This window comes from Coregonus clupeaformis, chromosome 7, assembly GCF_020615455.1.
Source record: "Coregonus clupeaformis isolate EN_2021a chromosome 7, ASM2061545v1, whole genome shotgun sequence".
Classification (NCBI taxonomy): domain Eukaryota; kingdom Metazoa; phylum Chordata; class Actinopteri; order Salmoniformes; family Salmonidae; genus Coregonus; species Coregonus clupeaformis.
In genome coordinates, this window is record NC_059198.1 from 8,788,140 (window position 1) to 8,808,633 (window position 20,494).

The 20,494-nt window shown below is 44.3% G+C and overlaps 1 protein-coding gene across 32 annotated transcripts in view; it reads left to right on the top strand.

The window, feature by feature from the left end:
• The window catches only part of LOC121568964 (myosin-binding protein C, fast-type), a 52,441-nt gene that overhangs the window by 23,211 nt on the left and 8,736 nt on the right, over nucleotides 1-20,494 (top strand). For 10 of the 32 annotated variants that reach the window (XM_041879472.1, XM_041879478.1, XM_041879481.1 and 7 more), the window contains 29 exons: nucleotides 268-282; nucleotides 782-802; nucleotides 4,275-4,295; nucleotides 5,801-5,821; nucleotides 6,160-6,174; nucleotides 6,890-6,964; nucleotides 7,119-7,267; nucleotides 7,475-7,592; nucleotides 8,010-8,058; nucleotides 9,967-9,990; nucleotides 12,056-12,112; nucleotides 12,199-12,371; nucleotides 12,606-12,738; nucleotides 12,956-13,080; nucleotides 14,267-14,372; nucleotides 14,528-14,688; nucleotides 14,836-15,001; nucleotides 15,319-15,425; nucleotides 15,525-15,554; nucleotides 15,676-15,815; nucleotides 16,052-16,211; nucleotides 16,979-17,083; nucleotides 17,302-17,490; nucleotides 17,615-17,749; nucleotides 17,916-18,083; nucleotides 18,215-18,303; nucleotides 18,580-18,775; nucleotides 19,590-19,729; nucleotides 19,951-20,110. In XM_041879472.1, coding sequence (XP_041735406.1) covers nucleotides 268-282; nucleotides 782-802; nucleotides 4,275-4,295; nucleotides 5,801-5,821; nucleotides 6,160-6,174; nucleotides 6,890-6,964; nucleotides 7,119-7,267; nucleotides 7,475-7,592; nucleotides 8,010-8,058; nucleotides 9,967-9,990; nucleotides 12,056-12,112; nucleotides 12,199-12,371; nucleotides 12,606-12,738; nucleotides 12,956-13,080; nucleotides 14,267-14,372; nucleotides 14,528-14,688; nucleotides 14,836-15,001; nucleotides 15,319-15,425; nucleotides 15,525-15,554; nucleotides 15,676-15,815; nucleotides 16,052-16,211; nucleotides 16,979-17,083; nucleotides 17,302-17,490; nucleotides 17,615-17,749; nucleotides 17,916-18,083; nucleotides 18,215-18,303; nucleotides 18,580-18,775; nucleotides 19,590-19,729; nucleotides 19,951-20,110 — 3,048 coding nt within the window. The remainder of the gene's footprint in view (nucleotides 1-267; nucleotides 283-781; nucleotides 803-4,274; nucleotides 4,296-5,800; nucleotides 5,822-6,159; nucleotides 6,175-6,889; nucleotides 6,965-7,118; nucleotides 7,268-7,474; nucleotides 7,593-8,009; nucleotides 8,059-9,966; nucleotides 9,991-12,055; nucleotides 12,113-12,198; nucleotides 12,372-12,605; nucleotides 12,739-12,955; nucleotides 13,081-14,266; nucleotides 14,373-14,527; nucleotides 14,689-14,835; nucleotides 15,002-15,318; nucleotides 15,426-15,524; nucleotides 15,555-15,675; nucleotides 15,816-16,051; nucleotides 16,212-16,978; nucleotides 17,084-17,301; nucleotides 17,491-17,614; nucleotides 17,750-17,915; nucleotides 18,084-18,214; nucleotides 18,304-18,579; nucleotides 18,776-19,589; nucleotides 19,730-19,950; nucleotides 20,111-20,494) is intronic. The other 22 variants (XM_041879486.1, XM_041879488.1, XM_041879493.1 and 19 more) reach the window with 12 other exon arrangements.

Below are 20,494 nucleotides of genomic sequence, written 5' to 3' on the forward strand. Positions count from 1 at the left end.
TACTACTTATTCAGTTCATCCCCTAAAACCAGCCTGCTGCAGAGGGTAAGTGCTTCTCTAGCTGAATGTGTTACTTGTATGTGTGCGCATACTATTATGTGGAAGTGTACCTGTGTGACTGTATGTGTTTATGTATGTGTGGATATGTGTGTATAATGTGCATCATGCTAGCTTTACAAATGGACAAAACAGTTTCTCATTCTAAATTCTAATTCTACTCATGCTCAATTAATGCCCTGCTTAATATCTTATCATTTTCATTAACAGATGGTGTTACAGATGGTAAGAGCTTTTCTGGCCTAATGTGTCACTTGTAAAAATGTGTGTGTGTGTGTGTGTGTGTTTGTTTGTGTGCAGGACCGGCTCTAGCCTGTTGGGGGCCCTGAGCGAGATTTGGTTGACTAACAAAATCAATGGGGGCCCCCTGGAGTTCAGGGCCTCTAGGCACATGCCCTGCGTGACCGGTCGGTATTCGGCCATGATTACTACAAGTTTAGATAGCTGGCTAGACTAATTTACCAATCTAAAAGTTGTTAGCTGATATGGCATATTGAGTGACTGACATAACAAGAGAACAATTTTGAACTTGCACGTTGTATTCTATTATTCAACAGTAAATTGAGACCCCGACTGAGTTTTATTTGGGGGAGGGGGTTTGGGGGCCCCCTAGCGGCCTGAGGCCCTAAGTGACTGCTTTTGTCTCTTATGCCTGGAGCCGGCCCTGTTTGTGTGTACAAGTTACATCATGCTAACATAAAAATCTTATAATTTTCATTAACAGAGGCCCAGCCTGCTCCAGAGGGTAAGCTTTTCTGGCTGGATGTGTTACTTGTACAGAGTGGGTGTGCAATGTGCATCATGCTAGCATTACTAGTCATGTTAGTGAATGTGTTACGTGTGTGTCTACTATTATGTGGAAGTGTACCTGTGTGATTGTATGTTGATGTATGGGTGTCTGGTGCATCATGCTAGCATTACTAAGTTATTTCACACCCTGCCTAAAATCTTATCATTAACAGCCTGTTATAGATGGTAAGAGCTTTTCTGACCTAGCGTGTCACTTACATTTTTACATTTTAGTCATTTAGCAGACGCTCTTATCCAGAGCGACTTACAGTTAGTGAGTGCATACATTTTCATACTGGCCCCCCCGTAGGAATCGAACCCACAACTCTGGCGTTGCAAGTGCCATGCTCTACCAACTGAGCTACACGGGGCCCACTTGAACAGAGAGTGTGTGTGTGTGTGTGTGTGTGTGTGTGTGTGTGTGTGTGTGCGTGTGCGTGTGCGTGTGCGTGCGTGGTGTATTTGTCTCTATAAATGTGTACAAGGTGCATCATGCTTAACAACTCGTGTTAGTTAAATGTATCCCCTAAATCCTCATTATCTTTTATTAACAGAGGCCCAGCCTGCTACTGAAGCTAAGAGGTTTTCTGGCCTAACATGTCACTTGTGCATAATGTGTGTGGGAGAGTGCGTGCTTTCGTGCGTGTGTGTTTGTCTGTGTACCTGCAAAGTGCAACATGCTAGCATAACCACTGTGTTAGTTCAATCTGCTAAAATAATGTATTAACAGAGGCCCAGCCTGCAACATTAACACAGGCCCAGCCTGCAACATTAACACAGGCCCAGCCTGCAACATTAACACAGGCCCAGCCGCAACAGGGGGTAAGAGCTTTTCAGTCTGAATGTGTTAAGCCTTAATTTACATCCCACGCAGTATGCAACGCAACAACTACAATAAGCTAGGCAAAATGGCGATCCTGCATAGTTGTGTAGCTAAAATACGTAGACATGTGCAGCCCCGCAATTAGAAACTCGATGCAAGTACGCAGGAGGATCACCATTTAACGTAGCTAATTGCATGCTTGATATGCGTACATACGTATGGTATACAGTGCATTCGGAAAGTATTCAGACCCCTTGACTTTTTAGACATTTTGTTACGTTACAGCCTTATTCTAAAATGGATTAAATAAAAAAAATGTCCTCATCAATCTGCACACAATACCCCATAATGACAAAGCAAAAACAGGTTTTTAGAAATTTTTGCAAATGTATAAAAATAAAAAAAACGTATTTACATAAGTATTCAGACCCTTTGTATGAGACTCGAAATTGAGCTCAGGTGCATCCTGTTTCCATTGATCATCCTTGAGATGTTTCTACAACTTGATTGGAGTACACCTGTGGTAAATTCAATTGATTGGACATGATTTGGAAAGGCACACACTTGTCTATATAAGGTCCCACAGTTGGCAGTGCATGTCAGAGCAAAAACCAAGCCATGAAGTCGAAGGAATTGTCCGTAGAGCTCCAAGACAGGATTGTGTCGAAGCACAGATCTGGAGAAGGGTACCAAAAAATTTCTGCAGCATTGAAGGTCCCCAAGAACACAGTGGCCTCCGTCATTCTTAAATGGAAGAAGTTTGGAACCACCAAGACTCTTCCTAGAGCTGGCCGCCCAGCCAAACTGAGCAATCGTGGGAGAAGAACCCGATGGTTACTCTGAGAGAGCTCCAGAGTTCCTCTGTGGAGATGGGAGAGCCTTCCAGAAGGACAACCATCTCTGCAGCATTACACCAATCAGGCCTTTATGGTAGAGTGACCAAACAGAAGCCACTCCTTAGGAAAAGGCACATGACAGCCCATTTGGAGTTTGCCAAAATGCACCTAAAGGACTATCAGACCATGAGAAACAAGATTCTCTGGTCTGATGAAACCAAGATTGAACTCTGGCCTGAATGACAAGCGTCATGTCTGGAGGAAACCAGGCACCGCTCATCACCTGGCCTATACCATCCCTACGGTGAAGCATGGTGGTGGCAGCATCAGGCTGTGGGGATGTTTTTCAGTGGCAGGGACTGGGAGACTAGTCAGGATCGAGGGAAAGATGAATGGAGCAAAGTACAGAGAGATCCTTGATGAAAACCTGCTCCAGAGCCAAGACAACGCAGGAGTGGCTTTGGGACAAGTCTCTGAATGTCCTTGAGTGGCCCAGCCAGAGCCCGGACTTGAACCTGATCGAATATCTCTGGAGAGACCTGAAAATAGCTGTGCAGCGACGCTCCCCATCCAACCTGACAGAGCTTGAGAGGATCCCCCCCCAAAAAAACAAAAAACAAAACATTGTAAAGTGGTTGTACTACTGGCTATATTATTTGTAAGTCGCTCTGGATAAGAGCGTCTGCTAAATGACGTAAATGTAAATGTAATACGCAAGAAGACTCCAGGCTGTAATCGCTGCCAAAGGTGCTTCAACAAAGTACTGAGTAACGGATCTGAATACTTATGTAAATGTGATATTTCAGTGTTTTATTTTTAATACATTTTTGCTTTGTCATTATGGGGTATTGTGTGTATATTGATGAGGGCAAAAAACGATTTAATCCATTTTAGAATAAGGCGGTAACGTAACAAAGTGAAGGGGTCTGAATACTTTCCGAATGCACTTTATATTAGCCTTCACTTGTTTGTGTGTATCCTGTATACATATTTGCGGAAGTGTCATGTGGGTGTGGGTGTGGGTATTTCGGTGTGTGCTTCTGCATATAGAGTACCAGTCAAAAGTTTGGACACACCTACTCATTCAAGGGTTTTTCTTTATTTTTAAAATGTTCTACATTGTAGAATAATAGTGAAGACATCAAACTATGAAATAACACATATGGAATCATGTAGTAACCAAATACGTGTTAAACAAATCAAAATATATTTTAGATTCTTCAAAGTAGCCTCCCTTTGCCTTGATGACAGCTTTGCACACTCTTGGCATTCTCTCAACCAGCTTCGTGAGGTAGTCACCTGGAATGCATTTCAATTCACAGGTGTGCCTTGTTAAAAGTTAATTTGTGGAATTTATTCCCCCCCCCAAAAAAAAGAAAAGTTGGCTTCTAAGTTCTTTTATCAGAGGCGAAGCCCCCTGAGACAATAAAGGGTACTGTAACAAAAAGGATTGTAGTGAAGTGACTGTATGAATGCACAAATGTATCAGTGTGTGTGTGTGTGTGTGTGTGTGTGTGTGTGTGTGTGTATTTGTATGAACGAGCATGTATGCCAGTGTCATCATGGGTAAGCCTATGTATTTTTGTATGTCTTGTTTTTATGATCTAGTATTTCATATATTCACATATCCACATCTCTGCACATCGTGCGGTGCAACTTTTTACTCCAGTCACAGACTCAGTACACAGAGACAGTATATTTGGTTGTTGTTTAACCCTTCGCTGTCCGCAGTACTAATGTCTATGTACCAATTGTTTCTTTTCATTCAGAGGGAAGTGAGGGCGGAGATGGTAAGGAAAGGAAACAATACACAACTACCCCTCTGTGTTTGTGTGCTTCCCTGCTTCTTGTCAATCACCTGGTTAACGTGCATGTCTGTCAGTCTCAGTCACGGCACGGTATGTTGGTGTGTCGGAGACCTGAGTGTCCGTCACGGTGGACTGACAAACGGAGACTACTGAATCCTGGGATTGCTCTGGCGAAGGCCTTCATAGTCTGACTGTAGCAGTACAGACCATTGTATAGGGCAGTCAGTAATGGAAGAGATCCTGCAGGCCTATTTTATGGGTTTATGGATACTGTATCATTTATGTAGAGATCTTTAGGAATCATCTGTTGGTAAGTTAAACCCAGAGAATCAGTCTGACAGATAGCTGTTGAGATATCAGCGCCGACTGATACTAATTACTAGAGATCAGGGGTGAGTTTCCCAAAAACATAAAGATAATATTGGCAAAATGCCAAAATGGCATAAAGATCATCATTTTTCTATTGCTCATGAATGGATTTAAGATTATCTTTAGTGCTAAATATGATATGTATGTTTTTGGGAAATTCACCCCTGATCTGTTGAGATTAGACATTACATGATACAGTATCATGGTTTCGCCAAAGCATCCAAGTGAAGGAATTGTATTAAACATCAAATGATCTTGACTTGAAATTGATGCAGAGTGAAAACATAATCTAAATTACAAATGACAAAATGATATATACTGTATATATTTACTCTGGGTATATATCGTGACATGTGTGTATTTGTGCACTTACTAAGGTAATGGTTTAATAGAAGGATAAGTTGATGACAAGTTTTGCTGTTTTTTGTTGGGTTAGTTCAAATACTGTTCCTGCACAATACCATATCCCTTATCATTCATCACTATAAGTACTGTATTGCAAAAGATGTTGGTATGAAATATCAAGGTATTATCTGTTCCTGAAGTGTTAGAGTAATAATGAATTAAGTGATATTTACCTACAGTAATATTTCCCATAATACGCATTATCCCCCATAATAATCTGACTGAAGAATTTGGATGGTTTTGATGGTTTCCGGTTCTGTTGTTCCATTTTAAGGTGTTGTATATCGCTGCACTCCCAACCTCTCACAGTTTCAAACCGCAGTGAGTTTCCAATGTGAGAGCGAAATAGTGTAAAGAGCTGAAGGCAAAGTGTCCCTTGGGTGCTGTTCCAGGATCCGCTTGACTTACTCACATTCTAACTGAAACGATTTAAATCACACTACAGAACTGAGCCTGGATCTGTGCACAGGGGTCACTTGATTCCAATAAAATTAACTGAGCCCATAAAAGCAGAGAGAGGGTCATAGGCGGTGTGACTCTCTGAGTTTATGGAGGTGCATGACCTCACTTGACTCCTGACCCTTGTTCCATTCTCTCGACAACCTTTTCACCCGATGGATGCTCACCCGGGGTCCTACTCACTCTACTCGATTGGTCAATCGATATGGCTTTTTACTTACTTCTCTATGCTTATAAACTCTCTTTTTCCGTAGAGCTCTTGTCAGATTCAGAAGGTGAGAGAACAAATAAATTGTTTTCCGTTTGCATCGTTAATAATTCCCCTAAATTCTCAAGAATAGTAATGATGAGTACAGTGTCACCAACTGGTTTGAAGTTTGAATTTGACGACTGAGGAAATAACTCATTAACCGTTTAGTTTTTACCTCAATTTTGAAAAGTGTTCATCCAAGTTAGAGAGAGAAGAGAGAGATGTTTTGTGTGTGTGAGAGAGAGCACCTGCAGGTCAGGTTTTCATAACTGTTCAGTAGACGCTCATCTTTCAGATTACAGTAAAGATACTGTAGCTAATGTGTTCCCTCGCTGTGTTTCTCTCTCTTTCTTCCTGATACAGAATTGCCTGATGATGGTAAGACAAACAAATACTTAAGCTTGTATTTGTCTATCTGCTGACACAAAACAATGCAATCCTTTTTTTTAAAGGAGGGAGCACGTAAAGGAACAGGAGCAAGCAGTCATACTTTGATAATATCACAACATTAAAGAGCTATATTTACTTTTGTCAAAGTGGGAGATGACTAGTGGAAAGGGATGGATAAACATGTCTTCAGATGTGTTTTTAGTTCCTTGTTCATTCCCTGGAGGGCTTACCTTACTGCTGTTAGAGGCCCTCTTCTGGTTTTGACTAGACACTTGGATACTGACCCTCAGTTAAATATAAGACTGATGTCATGTGACATGATTTCTCATGATCATCCATTATAATAGCGGAGACATTTCAGGGAGTGGAAACATTTGCTGCAGCACTTTTCTCTGTCTTTGGGAAAAGCTGTTGCTAAATGTGGATACAAGAAGTCTCAATAAGTCACAGGGTGAACAAAGGCAAGCTTTACCTCTGACCTTTTGATCTTGCTGCCTAGTAGACAAAATATAAATACATTAATGGATGAAAGAACAACAAGATAGAGGGATTTATAAACAAAGGTTAGACGCTTTGGTCTAATGTTTGTTCTACTGTCTCTATTTGTCTGTTTACTGATGTTGTTGTGTCTATGATGTCTGACGAGCAGTCATCCATGACATTATTCTAACCCCTGACCTCTATGACCTCTCCCTATTTTTAGAGACTGTCCCAGGGGGGCAGTCCGAGCTGACCGGACTATTTGTAGAGAGGCCAGAGAGCACTACAGTAATCAAAGGTGAGACCCCGGCCCTCTTCCCCCTCTCTGAGACATACTGTAGCACTCTGAAGTTTGGATTGACACTCACATACGGATCATACATAAGAATCCTAACAACACCAGTATCTAGAGGTTAGAATTGCTGATTGTTGATGTAAATTGTGGGTGGCAGGGAAGAACGTCACCTTTGTGGCTAAAGTGGACTCATCTGACCTGCTGAGGAAGCCCAACATGAAATGGCTGAAAGGGAAGTGGCTGGACCTGGGTAGCAAGGCCGGCAAGCACGTGCAGTTTAAAGAGGCCTATGACAGGAACTCCAAGGTGTGTGTGTGTGTGTATCACTGTTTTCACATTCTCTCAAATCTGCACAAGTGAAAGTCTACTGTACATCTGTGTTACTCTTTTGTGTGTGTGTGTGTGTGTGTACCGTGTGTACCGTGTGTGTGTACCGTGTGTACCGTGTGTACCGTGTGTGCGTGTGTATATATTGTAAGGGTGTATGTCTTCCTCTCTCACCATCTCAACTAGGTCTACACATATGAGATGAGCATCATAAAAGTAGTGGAAGGAGATGCAGGTGGCTACCGCTGTGAGGTCACCTCCAAAGACAAGTGTGACAGCTGTACATTTGAAGTCACAGTGGAAGGTGGGTCCCTCCCAGGCCATCATTGTCAGCCATTTAGTCGTGTATCTGTCACTTAACCTGTGGTCAGTGAGTGTGTCAGTAAGTCATTCAATATTTGATACAGTATGTATAATGATGTGGGCGGCAGGTAGCTTAGTGGTTAAGAGCGTTGTGCCAGTAACCGAAAGGTCACTGGTTCTAATCCCCGAGCCGACTAGGTGAAAAATCTGTCGATGTGCCCTTGAGCAAGGCACTTAACCCTAATTGCTCCTGTAAGTTGCTCTGGATGAGAGCGTCTGCTAAATGACTAAAATGTAAATGTGGCAGGTAGATGTTATTCAGTGTCAGTACTCAGTCCATTATTCATCCAGATTTTTCAACTGTCTGTCAGTTAGTCCAGTGCTCCTATCACCGTTCCCTCCCTCTGTCATGTTTCAGCCGTACAAGAGGAGCAGCCCGCCAACATCCTGGATGCCTTCAAGCGATCGTGAGTGTCACTGTCAGGGAGGTTCCATTCAACATATCATCTGTCATTCTCTCCCACCTCACATATGTTGGTTATTCTCTCTATCTTTGCCTCTGGGCATCTGTCCCTCTCTGTGAGTATATCTTCGCCTGACTGTCTTTCTGGCTCCCATATCTGTGTTTGTAGGTGTCTATGGTGTCTGTGAGTTTTGGCTTCACTATATGTCTGTCATTGTACTATACATCTGCCTTTTCTTTTTGTCTTTATCTGTACATTCATGTCTATTTGTGTATATGTCACTTACTGGTGTGTCTCTGTGACTTACTGTTGTGGCTCTGTCACTTACTGGTGTGTCTCTGTGACTTACTGGTGTGGCTCTGTGACTTACTGTTGTGTATCTGTCACTTACTGGTGTGTCTCTGTCACTTACTGGTGTGTCTCTGTGACTTACTGGTGTGTCTCTGTGACTTACTGGTGTGTCTCTGTGACTTACTGGTGTGTCTCTGTGACTTACTGGTGTGTCTCTGTGACTTACTGGTGTGTCTCTGTGACTTATTGTTGTGTCTCTGTGACTTACTGGTGTGTCTCTGTGACTTACTGGTGTGTCTCTGTGACTTACTGGTGTGTCTCTGTGACTAACTTGTATGTTTGTTTGTGTGTCAGTTGTACATTATGTGACCATGTGTTTCTATTTCTGTGTCTGTTCAGTATGTATATCCCTGTATGTCTGTATCTCTGTATTCGGGTGTCTTCTCTTCCCTGTCTCCAAAGACTTGTGTTTCAGTATGTGTGCAGCAGCTCTGTCTCTCGCTGTAAAGCTGTAGAAAATCCCTCTGTTTGTTGGCATGGTGCTGCCGCCAGTCAGTTCGCTCTAGTCACTGTTTCAAATATGATTTCCTCTCCTAATAAGACAAAAAGCAAGGGTAAGAAAGGAAACACAACGTTCAAAGGACCATTTCATATTGTGTTTTTGTGTTTATTTTGTGAATTTCTGTAAAAAATAAAATAAAAAATGAAAAGATATGAAAAAAGAGATGAGATACAAGCGTGAATTAAAGTTTGAAAACCCAAGACGCCAAATAACCTTCCACACCACAAAGGTTGTTGGATGGGTTAGTGTTGACCTTGCCACAGTATGTGGCGGTCTTTGCGTTCCAACTCCCACTGTCAGTAAGTATGGAGAATCCAGTCATTGCGATTCATCCGTGTGTACCCCCATCCTCCTCCTCAGCGATTCCGCATCTGGCCTTGCTGCCTCTCTGTTATAAGGCAGCCTTGTCCTAAGCTTCTTCCAGAACCTGAATCCATTGTGTGTGTTCAGAATCCATTCTTTGGGATTCTCTTCGTGTGCTTCCATATTCCCACCTTTGGAATTCTTCATCTGTCCACTGTGTGTGTTCAGATCTGAAATAGCCCTTGCTTCCCCTCATGTGTTCTTTGTCATGTGAGGCTATTTCTGGTACTGTATGTCTGTCTAAGTGTGGCCCTTTTGAAAAGGCCTCAAGTGGAACTAGTGTATTTTCCCATGGATTACATACATTAGAGATGCAATCATGAGGTGTCATATGTGTGGATCTTTATGTGAGTGTAAGAAAAGTGCTGTGTGGGTGTGTATCAGCAGTACCTGTGTGTTCCACCTGTGTGTGTGTGTGTGTGTGTTATGTGTACATTTACACAGTATCTACTGTGTATATATGTGTCAATGTACAGCCTTGTACATGTACAGTGTATCGGTGTTTGGGTTACATTCAGTATTGACCTCTATTTGTTACTGTGTGTTCAAATGTGTGAGTGTGTGTGTGTGTGTGTACACTAGTATGCTGGTTTGTATGTCCCATTGAATTTAGGCGGGCAAAGTGTCAGTATGCACTTATTCATCCCACTATGCTCTATATGCTCACTCATTACCATCCTGTTTTGTGTTATCAGAGGCATAAAAGGCGCCAAAAAAGGGTAAGCCATGGCTACAGACACTGTGCGATACTGTGCGATCACAGTGTACTGTCTGTATATTTGTGTGTATATGGGAATTCCGTCCCTGTTTTTATGACTTTTATATCAATACTATATCATTGATGTGTCTTTACGTCAGAGAAAGTGAATGTGTGTGTGTGTGTGTGTGTGTGTTCATTCGTCTTTGCACAGTGTAGTGTAGTACCATCTACTGTATGTCCAGTAACATTCTTTCTCTTCCCTGTCCTCTTCCATATTTTTTGTAAACCAACAATGATTCACCACTATAGCATTGAAATAGCACAGATATTCATTGTTGATTGATCATAAGTAAAACCTTAATATACAACATGTACAGTGAGGGAAAAAAGTATTTGATCCCCTGCTGATTTTGTACATTTGCCCACTGACAAAGAAATGATCAGTCTATAATTTTAATGGTAGGTTTATTTGAACATTGAGAGACAGAATAACAACAAAAAAATCCAGAAAAACGCATGTCAAAAATGTTATAAATTGATTTGCATTTTAATGAGGGAAATAAGTATTTGACCCCCTCTCAATCAGAAAGATTTCTGGCTCCCAGGTGTCTTTTATACAGGTAACGAGCTGAGATTAGGAGCACACTCTTAAAGGGAGTTCTCCTAATCACAGTTTGTTACCTGTATAAAATACACCTGTCCACAGAAGCAATCAATCAATTAGATTCCAAACTCTCCACCATGGCCAAGACCAAAGAGCTCTCCAAGGATGTCAGGGACAAGATTGTAGACCTACACAAGGCTGGAATGGGCTACAAGACCATCGCCAAGCAGCTTGGTGAGAAGGTGACAACAGTTGGTGCGATTATTCGCAAATGGAAGAAACACAAAAGAACTGTCAATCTCCCTTGGCCTGGGGCTCCATGCAAGATCTCACCTCGTGGAGTTGCAATGATCATGAGAACGGTGAGGAATCAGCCCAGAACTACACGGGAGGATCTTGTCAATGATCTCAAGGCAGCTGGGACCATAGTGACCAAGAAAACAATTGGTAACACACTACGCCGTGAAGGACTGAAATCCTGCAGTGCCCACAAGTTCCCCCTGCTCAAGAAAGCACATATACAAGCCCGTCTGAAGTTTGCCAATGAACATCTGAATGATTCAGAGGAGAACTGGGAGGAAGTGTTGTGGTCAGATGAGACCAAAATCGAGCTCTTTGGCATCAACTCAACTCGCCGTGTTTGGAGGAGGAGGAATACTGCCTATGACCCCAAGAACACCATCCCCACCGTCAAACATGGAGGTGGAAACATTATGCTTTGGGGGTGTTTTTCTGCTAAGGGGACAGGACAACTTCACCGCATCAAAGGGACGATGGACGGGGCCATGTACCATCAAATCTTGAGTGAGAACCTCCTTCCCTCAGCCAGGGCATTGAAAATGGGTCGTGGATGGGTATTCCAGCATGACAATGACCCAAAACTCACGGCCAAGGCAACAAAGGAGTGGCTCAAGAAGAAGCCCATTAAGGTCCTGGAGTGGCCTAGCCAGTCTCCAGACCTTAATCCCATAGAAAATCTGTGGAGGGAGCTGAAGGTTCGAGTTGCCAAACTTCAGCCTCGAAACCTTAATGACTTGGAGAAGATCTGCAAAGAGGAGTGGGACAAAATCCCTCCTGAGATGTGTGCAAACCTGGTGGCCAACTACAAGAAACGTCTGACCTCTGTGATTGCCAACAAGGGTTTTGTCATGTTTTGCAGAGGGGTCAAATACTTATTTCCCTCATTAAAATGCAAATCAATTTATAACATTTTTGACATGCGTTTTTCTGGATTTTTTTGTTGTTATTCTGTATCTCACTGTTCAAATAAACCTACCATTAAAATTATAGACTGATCATGTCTTTGTCAGTGGGCAAACGTACAAAATCAGCAGGGGATCAAATACTTTTTTCCCTCACTGTATATTTGTATGTACAGTATACTGTATATTATTTTTGAAATGAGCGACTCCTCTAACCTGACCTGACCTAACACTGTAGGAAACCTAATTCTCTCACTCGTACCCTTTCTTGTCCCCAGGGGAGATGCAGGAGAGGATGCAGGTGACCTGGACTTCAGTGCCCTTCTCAAAAAAAGGTAGGAGTGGAGTTAACTCCATTATGAGCAATCACACATACTCTCACACTCTCACACAATCAATCTCCTCTCCCCCTCTCTTTCAGGGAAAAAAAGGCGAGGGACGAGCCCAAAGAGGAAGTGGATGTGTGGGAGATCCTGAAGGATGCTAAGCCATGTGACTATGAGAAGATCGCCTTTGACTACGGCATCACAGACCTCAGGGGCCTGCTCAAGAGACTGAAGAAGATGAAGAAGGTGGAACCCAAGAAGAGTGACGGTGAGGGGAGAGAAAGAGGGAGGGGGGAGAGAGAGATACTGAAGGAGGAAGTAGGCAAGCCGTGGGCATTTATACTTGAGAGTGTTTGGGAAAGGGAATGCAGTACTATAGTGAATGCCCGAGGGGCTCTAAAAGGGAAGTAGTCTGGTGTATTGTGTTGCTGGTGTTATTCTGGTTGTTGTGTCTGGTGTGTAAAGGCTGGAGACATAACAGTGGTTCTTTCCCGTCACTCAGCCTTCCTGAAGAAGCTAGAGCAGTGTTACTCCGTGGACAAGGGCAAGAGGACCCAGATGCATGTTGAGCTCCATGACCCCAACGCTCAGGTCAAATGGCTGAAGAACGGAGTGGAGATCAAACCCTCCGCCAAGTGAGACAGGCTGCTTTGTGTGTGTGTGTGTGTGTGTGTGTGTGTGTGTGTGTGTGTGTGTGTGAACATGCGTGATTGTCAGTATATTTGACTATATGAGCGTGAGTCATTCATTTGTCGATGGGTTGAGCGAGCGACACTCGATCACTAGTGTCTCTGTATGTCCTCTCTGTTTTCTGCCAGTGTCTCTCTCTGCCCTGTCTGTCTGTCATGTCAGGTATGTGTTTGAGTGCGTGGGCAACAAACGGACACTCACCATCAACAAGTGCAACCTGTCTGATGATGCAGCCTATGAGTGTGTGGTGGGAGAGGAGAAGAGCTTCACGGAAGTCTTTGTCAAAGGTAAACACTCAGCATCTTGACATGAGGGGAGGGAGTTGTTCCCTGCTTAGTTCTGTCAACATTTACTGTGTATGCAGTAAATGTTTGTATGTGTGTATTAATGTCTATGAACAGTATGTCTGTACAACGTTGTCGTCCTATATTTGTTGTCCAGTTTGTAGCGTGTCTTATGCGTGTTCTGTGTGTCTCGTTGATTTTGGGTAGAGGGGCAAAGATGCATTTGCTCTCAATCATCATGTGCTTTGCTCTCTCTCTGTGCCCACTTATTTCATCCTGTTTTTGCATTATCAGACCCTACAGCAACGGGTAAGCTTTCACCACACAGACACCATTCCAGTGCGACCACCACAGTGTACTGTATGTTGTTGTGGTTATTTAGACGTCCCTGTTGCTTCTGTCAGTGTCTATATCAATGCCGTACATGTTGATGTATCTTAACGTGAGAGAAGGTGTACGTGTGTGTAGCGGATGTCAGCTAGTGGAAGCTAGCTTAGCATCGATCGCACAGTTCAGTCACCTTCCGGAGACCTGAAGTACTGTCGCCCCCCCGCACCAAAAAGCATCCAGGGCTTTTGTGGTATAGCGGTTTTGGCGGAAACTTCTGAGTACGTTGTTGTGTTGTTGTTGTGAGCATGGTACTGTATGGAATCCCGCGGAGGACGGTACAGTGGTGCCGTGACTCAGATCCCAGAGTTGATGTCTATCATCTGCTGAGGTTGCTGCGGAAAAGGAGGAGGTCAGAGGGAGGTGGATGTAGAGGATGGCAGCTAACGGATGCTAGCTTAGCATCACACATTGACACAATGATGATGATGTCACCTTCCCGGAGACCTGAGGTAGTGTCTCCCCCGTAACACAACAGCTCAGTTTTCTGTTTCTATAGCAGTATTAACGGAGACTATAGAGTACATTGTGTTGTTGTGAAACATGGTATCGAATCCTGGAGCGGACTGGTACATGTTACGTGTGCGTGTCTTTGTGTTAGCACAGTATACAGTGCTGTGCCATGAAATGTTCAGCTTCATCATTCTTCCACTTCTTCTGCCTTATTCTTCTGCTTACTTTGGTGTTGAGTTTTCCTGTAAGTGTGGTTGTGTGTGTTTGTGTGTGTGTGTGTGTGTGTGTGTGTGTGTATAACTGCCCCCTGGTGTTTGTATGAGTTGTGTTGACGTCTGTGTCTCCACAGAGCCCCCGATCACCATCACCAAGCTGCTGGACGACGTGCACGTAGTGGTGGGAGAGAAGGTGGAGTTTGAGTGTGAGGTGTCAGAGGAAGGAGCCAACGTCAAATGGTGAGGGACTCATACTAATACCCTTTTTAGTCAAATGACTAAGTAACTAATCAATCAATCTATCTATCAATCTCTGTTACAGCTGTAGCATTTGTGTGTGTATGTGTCTCTCATAACTGTTAAACACTGTCTGTGTGTGTCTCACCCGTTCTCAGGATGAAAGATGGAGTTGAGCTGACCAAGGATGGGAAGTACAGGATAAAGAAGGATGGGAAGAAACACACTCTGGTCATCAGTGAAGCAACCATAGAGGACATCGGAATGTACTATGTTTACACTAACGGGGGAGAATCCAAAGGAGAACTGGAAGTGGAAGGTACCACTTCCAGATATCATACAGTATACTAAAAAAGTAAAATTTTTATTAACTTCATTTTCGGAAGAGTCCGAAATGCTGTCTCTTTCTGCTTTCTTTTCTGTCTCTTTCCCTCTCCTTCCCTTCATCTCTGCCCCTGGTGCTCAGCCAAGGAGCTGGAGGTTCTGCAGAGTATAGCTGACCTGTCGGTGAAGGCGTGTGAACAGGCAGTGTTCAAGTGTGAGGTGTCTGATGAGAAGGTGGTGGGCAAGTGGTTCAAGGACGGTGTGGAGGTCAAACCCAGCAACCGCATCAAGATGTCACACATCGGAAGGTATGGCGTCACATTGCTGGGGCTTTGGGGGGTCATTGAGTTTCAATAACTTCAGACAGGCTTGAACATCCTCAAATTCTCCTTCTCCATGGGACCTTGTCAGTACAGTACATATTCTCACTAGCTAGACCCACCTATGGCAGGTGTTTTTACTATGGCAACACTGGCCATGCAGGGAGAGAGCTTTCCCATGCGTTTTATGACTTGATTTTGCATTATGGAACATGTTGCAAGGGTAACTGTGCTTTGCATAATTGTGGGTCACTGCGAGTGTCTGTTGTCTCCTTGGTAATGTTGGGTTGCCGTTTGTTCTCCAGGATCCACAAGCTGACGATTGATGACGTGAAGCCACAGGACGAAGGAAACTACACCTTTGTCCCTGAAGGATACGCACTCTCCCTCTCCGCTAAACTCAACTTCATTGGTGAGAGAGAGAGAGACTCTCCTAAGTTTTACTGAGTACAATGAAGCAGAGCCTACATTTAAATGATACTGATTCATGTGTTTTCCCTGTTTCCCTCAGAAATCAAGATTGACTATGTTCCACGCCAAGGTAGGTGTGGCTATTGTCTCCTATCATCCGTTGGCATTACCTATTTATTACACTGTATTTAATACTGTGATAATCACCCAGGACCACCCGTCCCTCACTGACATTCCTCCGCCCCTCACAGACCCTCCCAAAATCCACCTGGACACCAGTAGCACGGGCAGCAAGAACACTATTGTTGTGGTGGCTGGCAACAAGCTCCGCCTTGATGTGGAGATCACAGGAGAGCCTGTCCCCACCGTGTGTTGGATGAAAGGAGACACTGTGAGGATCTTTCTGTTACATCCTCCTCACACACACACATCAAACCCCTGCCCCAGCATGCCTCTCTAAGGAAGGGGGGCATCAAAGGCAGGGTGTCACTCACATTAACCAACCGATTAGGCCATGCAAGACTCTGAGAGAAAGATGAAATAGTGTGTCCAGGTTACACCCAGTAGCTGAATCACCAGACAGTGTCAGTCCAGTAGTCTAAGTGCCCTCCCTGTTCCTGTCTCTAGGTGATATCGGAGGCGGAGGGCAGAGTGAGGGTGGAGACCAGGACCACTCTGAGCAGCTTTGTCATTGAGGGGGCGGAGAGGCCAGACGAGGGCCGGTACTCCATCATAGTGACCAACCCAGCCGGAGAGGACAGGGCTGAGCTCACCGTCAAGATCGTTGGTCAGTGGTACTCAATTCAATTCAATTTAAGGGCTTTATTGGCATGGGAAACATGTGTTAACATTGCCAAAGCAAGTGAAGTAGATAGTAAACAAAAGTGAAATAAACAATAAATATTAACAGTAAACATTACACTCAGAAGTTTCAAAAGAATAAATACATTTAAAATGTCATATTATGTATATATACAGTGTTGTAACAATGTGCAAATAGTTAAAGTACAAATGGGAAAATAAATAAACATAAATATGGGTTGTATTTACAATGGTGTTTGTACTTCACTGGTTGCCCTTTTCTTGTGGCAACAGGTCACTAATCTTGCAGCTGTGATGGCACACTGTGGTTTTTCACCCAGTAGATAAGGGAGTTTATCAAAATTGGGTTTGTTTTCAAATTCTTTGTGGATCGCTGTAATCTGAGGGAAATATGTGTCTCTAATATGGTCATACATTTGGCAGGAGGTTAGGAAGTACTCTCTCTCTCCTCTCTCTTTCCAGTCTTCTACTCTCCCCTCTTCACTTCTGTCCCCTTGCCTTTCCTGCTCTCCTCTTTCCCCCACATCTCCCTGCTCTCTCATTTTTCTCTATATATTTTTTGTTCTCCCCCTCTTATGCAATAGAGGTAAACATATATTTAAAAACAATTCAGTAAGAGTGATTCAATAATAGATGTGACATTAATTGATATTAAGTTAGAACCCATTCTGAGCTGGTGAGAACATAGCCACCCCTATGTCCTGTCCTGACTGTTTCTCCTGTCCCCTCCAGATGTGCCTAACCCTCCAGAGAACGTCAGGTGTATGGGAGTTGGCGAGGACACAGCCACCATTACATGGGATCCCCCCAAATTTGATGGGGGTTCGCCCGTCAAAGGTGCATCTTTCCTATTTTTACATCTATCTATTAAGCTATCAATCTCTCTTTTCTCATGCTATCTGTTAATCTCTCTCTCATTACATTGGTCAAATCTAATGATATCGCTCTGTGATGATGTCGCTCTATGATTATGTAATCTCGCTCTGTGATGATGTCACTCTGATGATGTCAGTCTGTAATGATGTAATGTTGCTCTGTGATGACATCACTCACAGGCTACCTGATGGAGAGGAAGAAGCAGGGTTCCTCCAGGTGGACCAAGCTGAACTTTGAGGTGTTTGAGTCAACCACGTACGAGGCTAAGAAGATGATTGAGGGTGTTTTTTATGAGATGAGGGTGTTTGCTGTCAATGGGATCGGCATCTCCCAGCCCAGCGGCAACTCCAAGCCCTTCATGCCCATCGGTGGGTAGACACTTATTACTATAGCAGTGGAGAGGCGCCTTTCAATCTCCAGATACTCTACTTATACAGTTTACCTCTTTCTTCCTCTCCTTTTATCTATTCTCTCTCTGTCTCTGTCTCTCAGCCCCTACCAGTGAGCCCACTCGTCTGACGGTGGAGGATGTGACAGACAGCACCTGTGCCCTGAAGTGGCGTCCACCAGAGAGGGTTGGAGCAGGGGGCGTTGACGGGTACATAATCGAGTGGTGCAAAGAAGGAGGTGAAGGAGGATTTTGGGGTTGCTGAATAATAATATTATTCCTTCTAATTCACTAATCTCTCCCATAGAATTCCTCTATAGAATTCCTATAAAACTCTATAGATAAACCATCTCATTTCTAAGTGGATGATAATGAATGCTCTTCTGCTATTGGTCCATTCCTTAGAGGATAACTGGGTGGTGGCCAATAAGGAGCCAGTGGACAAGAACACGTACCGTGTGAAGGGGCTGCCAACAGGAGAGAAGCTCTTGTTCAGAGTGGTGGCTATGAATATCGCTGGACGCAGCCCCCCCTGCACCTTGAAACAGTCTGTCACCATCAGAGAGATCATGGGTCAGACTCACACGCTTGCATGGACGCACGCACACACACACTTCTCCATAGACCTCTGACACACACAGTAAACACACCCACTTCCATGACTTCTATGTTGACATTCCTCTCTGTCTCCCTCCATGTCTCAGAGTATCCAAAGATCCGCCTGCCTCGCCAGCTAAGAACCAAGTTCATCAGGAAAGTGGGCGAGAAGATCAACTTGGTCATCCCCTTCCAGGTCTGAGAACAGCCAGCACCACACAGTAGTAACCTTCCCCGGGCTAGAGACAGGGCTGACTTCATGTTAGCTGGGTCTCAGTGTGTGAAAAGAAGAGCAAACATTGTCCTGTTGTGCCAAAACTAAACAGTCAGAAAATGAGATATTCTTGCCAGTCAACACCGTTCTCACTTTTGGGTGTTCCTCCTCCACTTCTCCTGTAGCAGCGTCTCACTCTTTAATTCAGTCAATCTCATTTTCATATCAACCCCCCCCCCCCCTCTTTTTTCCCCCCAGGGGAAGCCTCGCCCCGTGGTCAACTGGTTGAAAGACGGTGAGCCCCTGGAGAATAAGTCGGTGGGCATCCGCACCAGTGACTTTGACACCATCCTGTTCATCCGCTCGGCAGAAAGGGACCACTCTGGGACGTACACCCTGTCTGTCCAGATAGACAACATGCAGGACAAGGCTGACATGCACATCCAGGTCGTAGGTCAGTCACAGGCACCAACATCATTGGGGCTCTGGTCAAAAGTAGTGCACTATATAGTGAATAGGGTTCCATTTGGGATGCAGGCTATATATAACTGTATGTCCCCGCTCACCCTTCAGTGACTATACCTAGTATGTTTTACTACTTATTACAGTCAAATATGGAGCCACTATGATGCAATTACTTAAATCTAGGATGACACCCAAGAGTTTAAAATGATGATAATTCCTCATTTAATCCTCGGAGGGGATCTAAGACTCCAAAGTAGGGTGGGAATCATCAAAGAGGCTGATTCCTCTCTTCCTCTCCTCTTCTTAATTTTTCCCTCCTGCCCTGACTGCCACCGTACCTTCGCTTTGCTCCCTCCCTCCCCTCTTTCTCTCGTTCCTGCTCCTCTTAGCATCCGTGTGAGGGTCAGGGTGCTGTGTGGCTGGGTGGGGAGATTATGCGGTGGGGTTCCATTGGGATTATTGGTGTGTAGACTGGGATTAGGGTGGGATTAGGGGCCTTGGTCTCCTTTCCCCTGCTGGGAGGTGAGCTAATGAGAGGGCCAGCCTCTTCAGATCAGCCCCCACACACGTTTAGTCACAGCAGCAGCAGCACGGCAGAGACCAGGATTAATGACAAACATCCTGGAGTACTGACGTACATGAGACACACTCCACATGCTCCATTTTTGTTGTCTGTTAAAAGAGATCTCTCTCTCTCTCTGACACACATATGTACTTCCTCCTTCCTACTTTATCCTCCTTTCCTCTCTCTCTCTCTCTCTCTCTCTCTCTCTCTCTCTCTCTCTCTCTCTCCCCCCCCACAGACAAGCCAGGTCCTCCTATAAATGTGATGGTAACAGATGTGTGGGGCTTCAACGCTGCTCTGGAGTGGAAGCCCCCCAAAGACACAGGCAACACTGATATTACCGGCTACACCATCCAGAAGGCTGACAAGAAGACCCAGGTCTCCAACTCCCTCTTCTGTCTTTCCTCATCTCTCTCTATAGCTCTCTCTTTCTATACTGTGTATCCACCTCACCTCTCCTTCTCTGCCCTCACTTCCCTCATCCTCTGTTCTCAAACATCTGCCTCTCCTTCTTTTTCAACCTCTCTACTTCTCTGTAAACATCTTCCTCTTTCTCTCTCCCTCCCTCTACCTCTGCCTCTCCTTCTCTCTCTGGTCAGGGTTGGTTCACGGTGTATGAGCACAACCGCCGGCCCAGCTGCACAGTGTCTGACCTAGTCATGGGGAACGAGTACTCCTTCCGTGTGTTCAGTGAGAACATCTGTGGCCTGAGCGATGAGGTGGCCTTCAGCAAGAACACTGCCATCATAGGAAAAACAGGTAATACACTACAATACTACACCATACTATAGCCCCTGTGCATGCTCACGCAAACACGCGCAAATGTAGCCTGTCATTACAGCCATAAACAGTGATGCACTTTCAAAACGCAAGATATAGAAATAAACTGTGTTTTACACCAGCATTTTGAGATGAAGGTCATTCATAGCTAATAGCAGCCAATGTCAACTAGGGATATCATGTCACTTCTCTGGAGTCCAGAGCAAGCAGGATCATATGGCCTACCTGTATGTATCGGAGGTTGCAGGATCGGATGGAAACCATGGTTAGGGTAAGCACAAGCCTATAGTATGTCAATCTACAATCTACTATCCCCCATAGTACAAAAGTTCACCTATTCTATTGGTCAAATTGGCCTTCTGA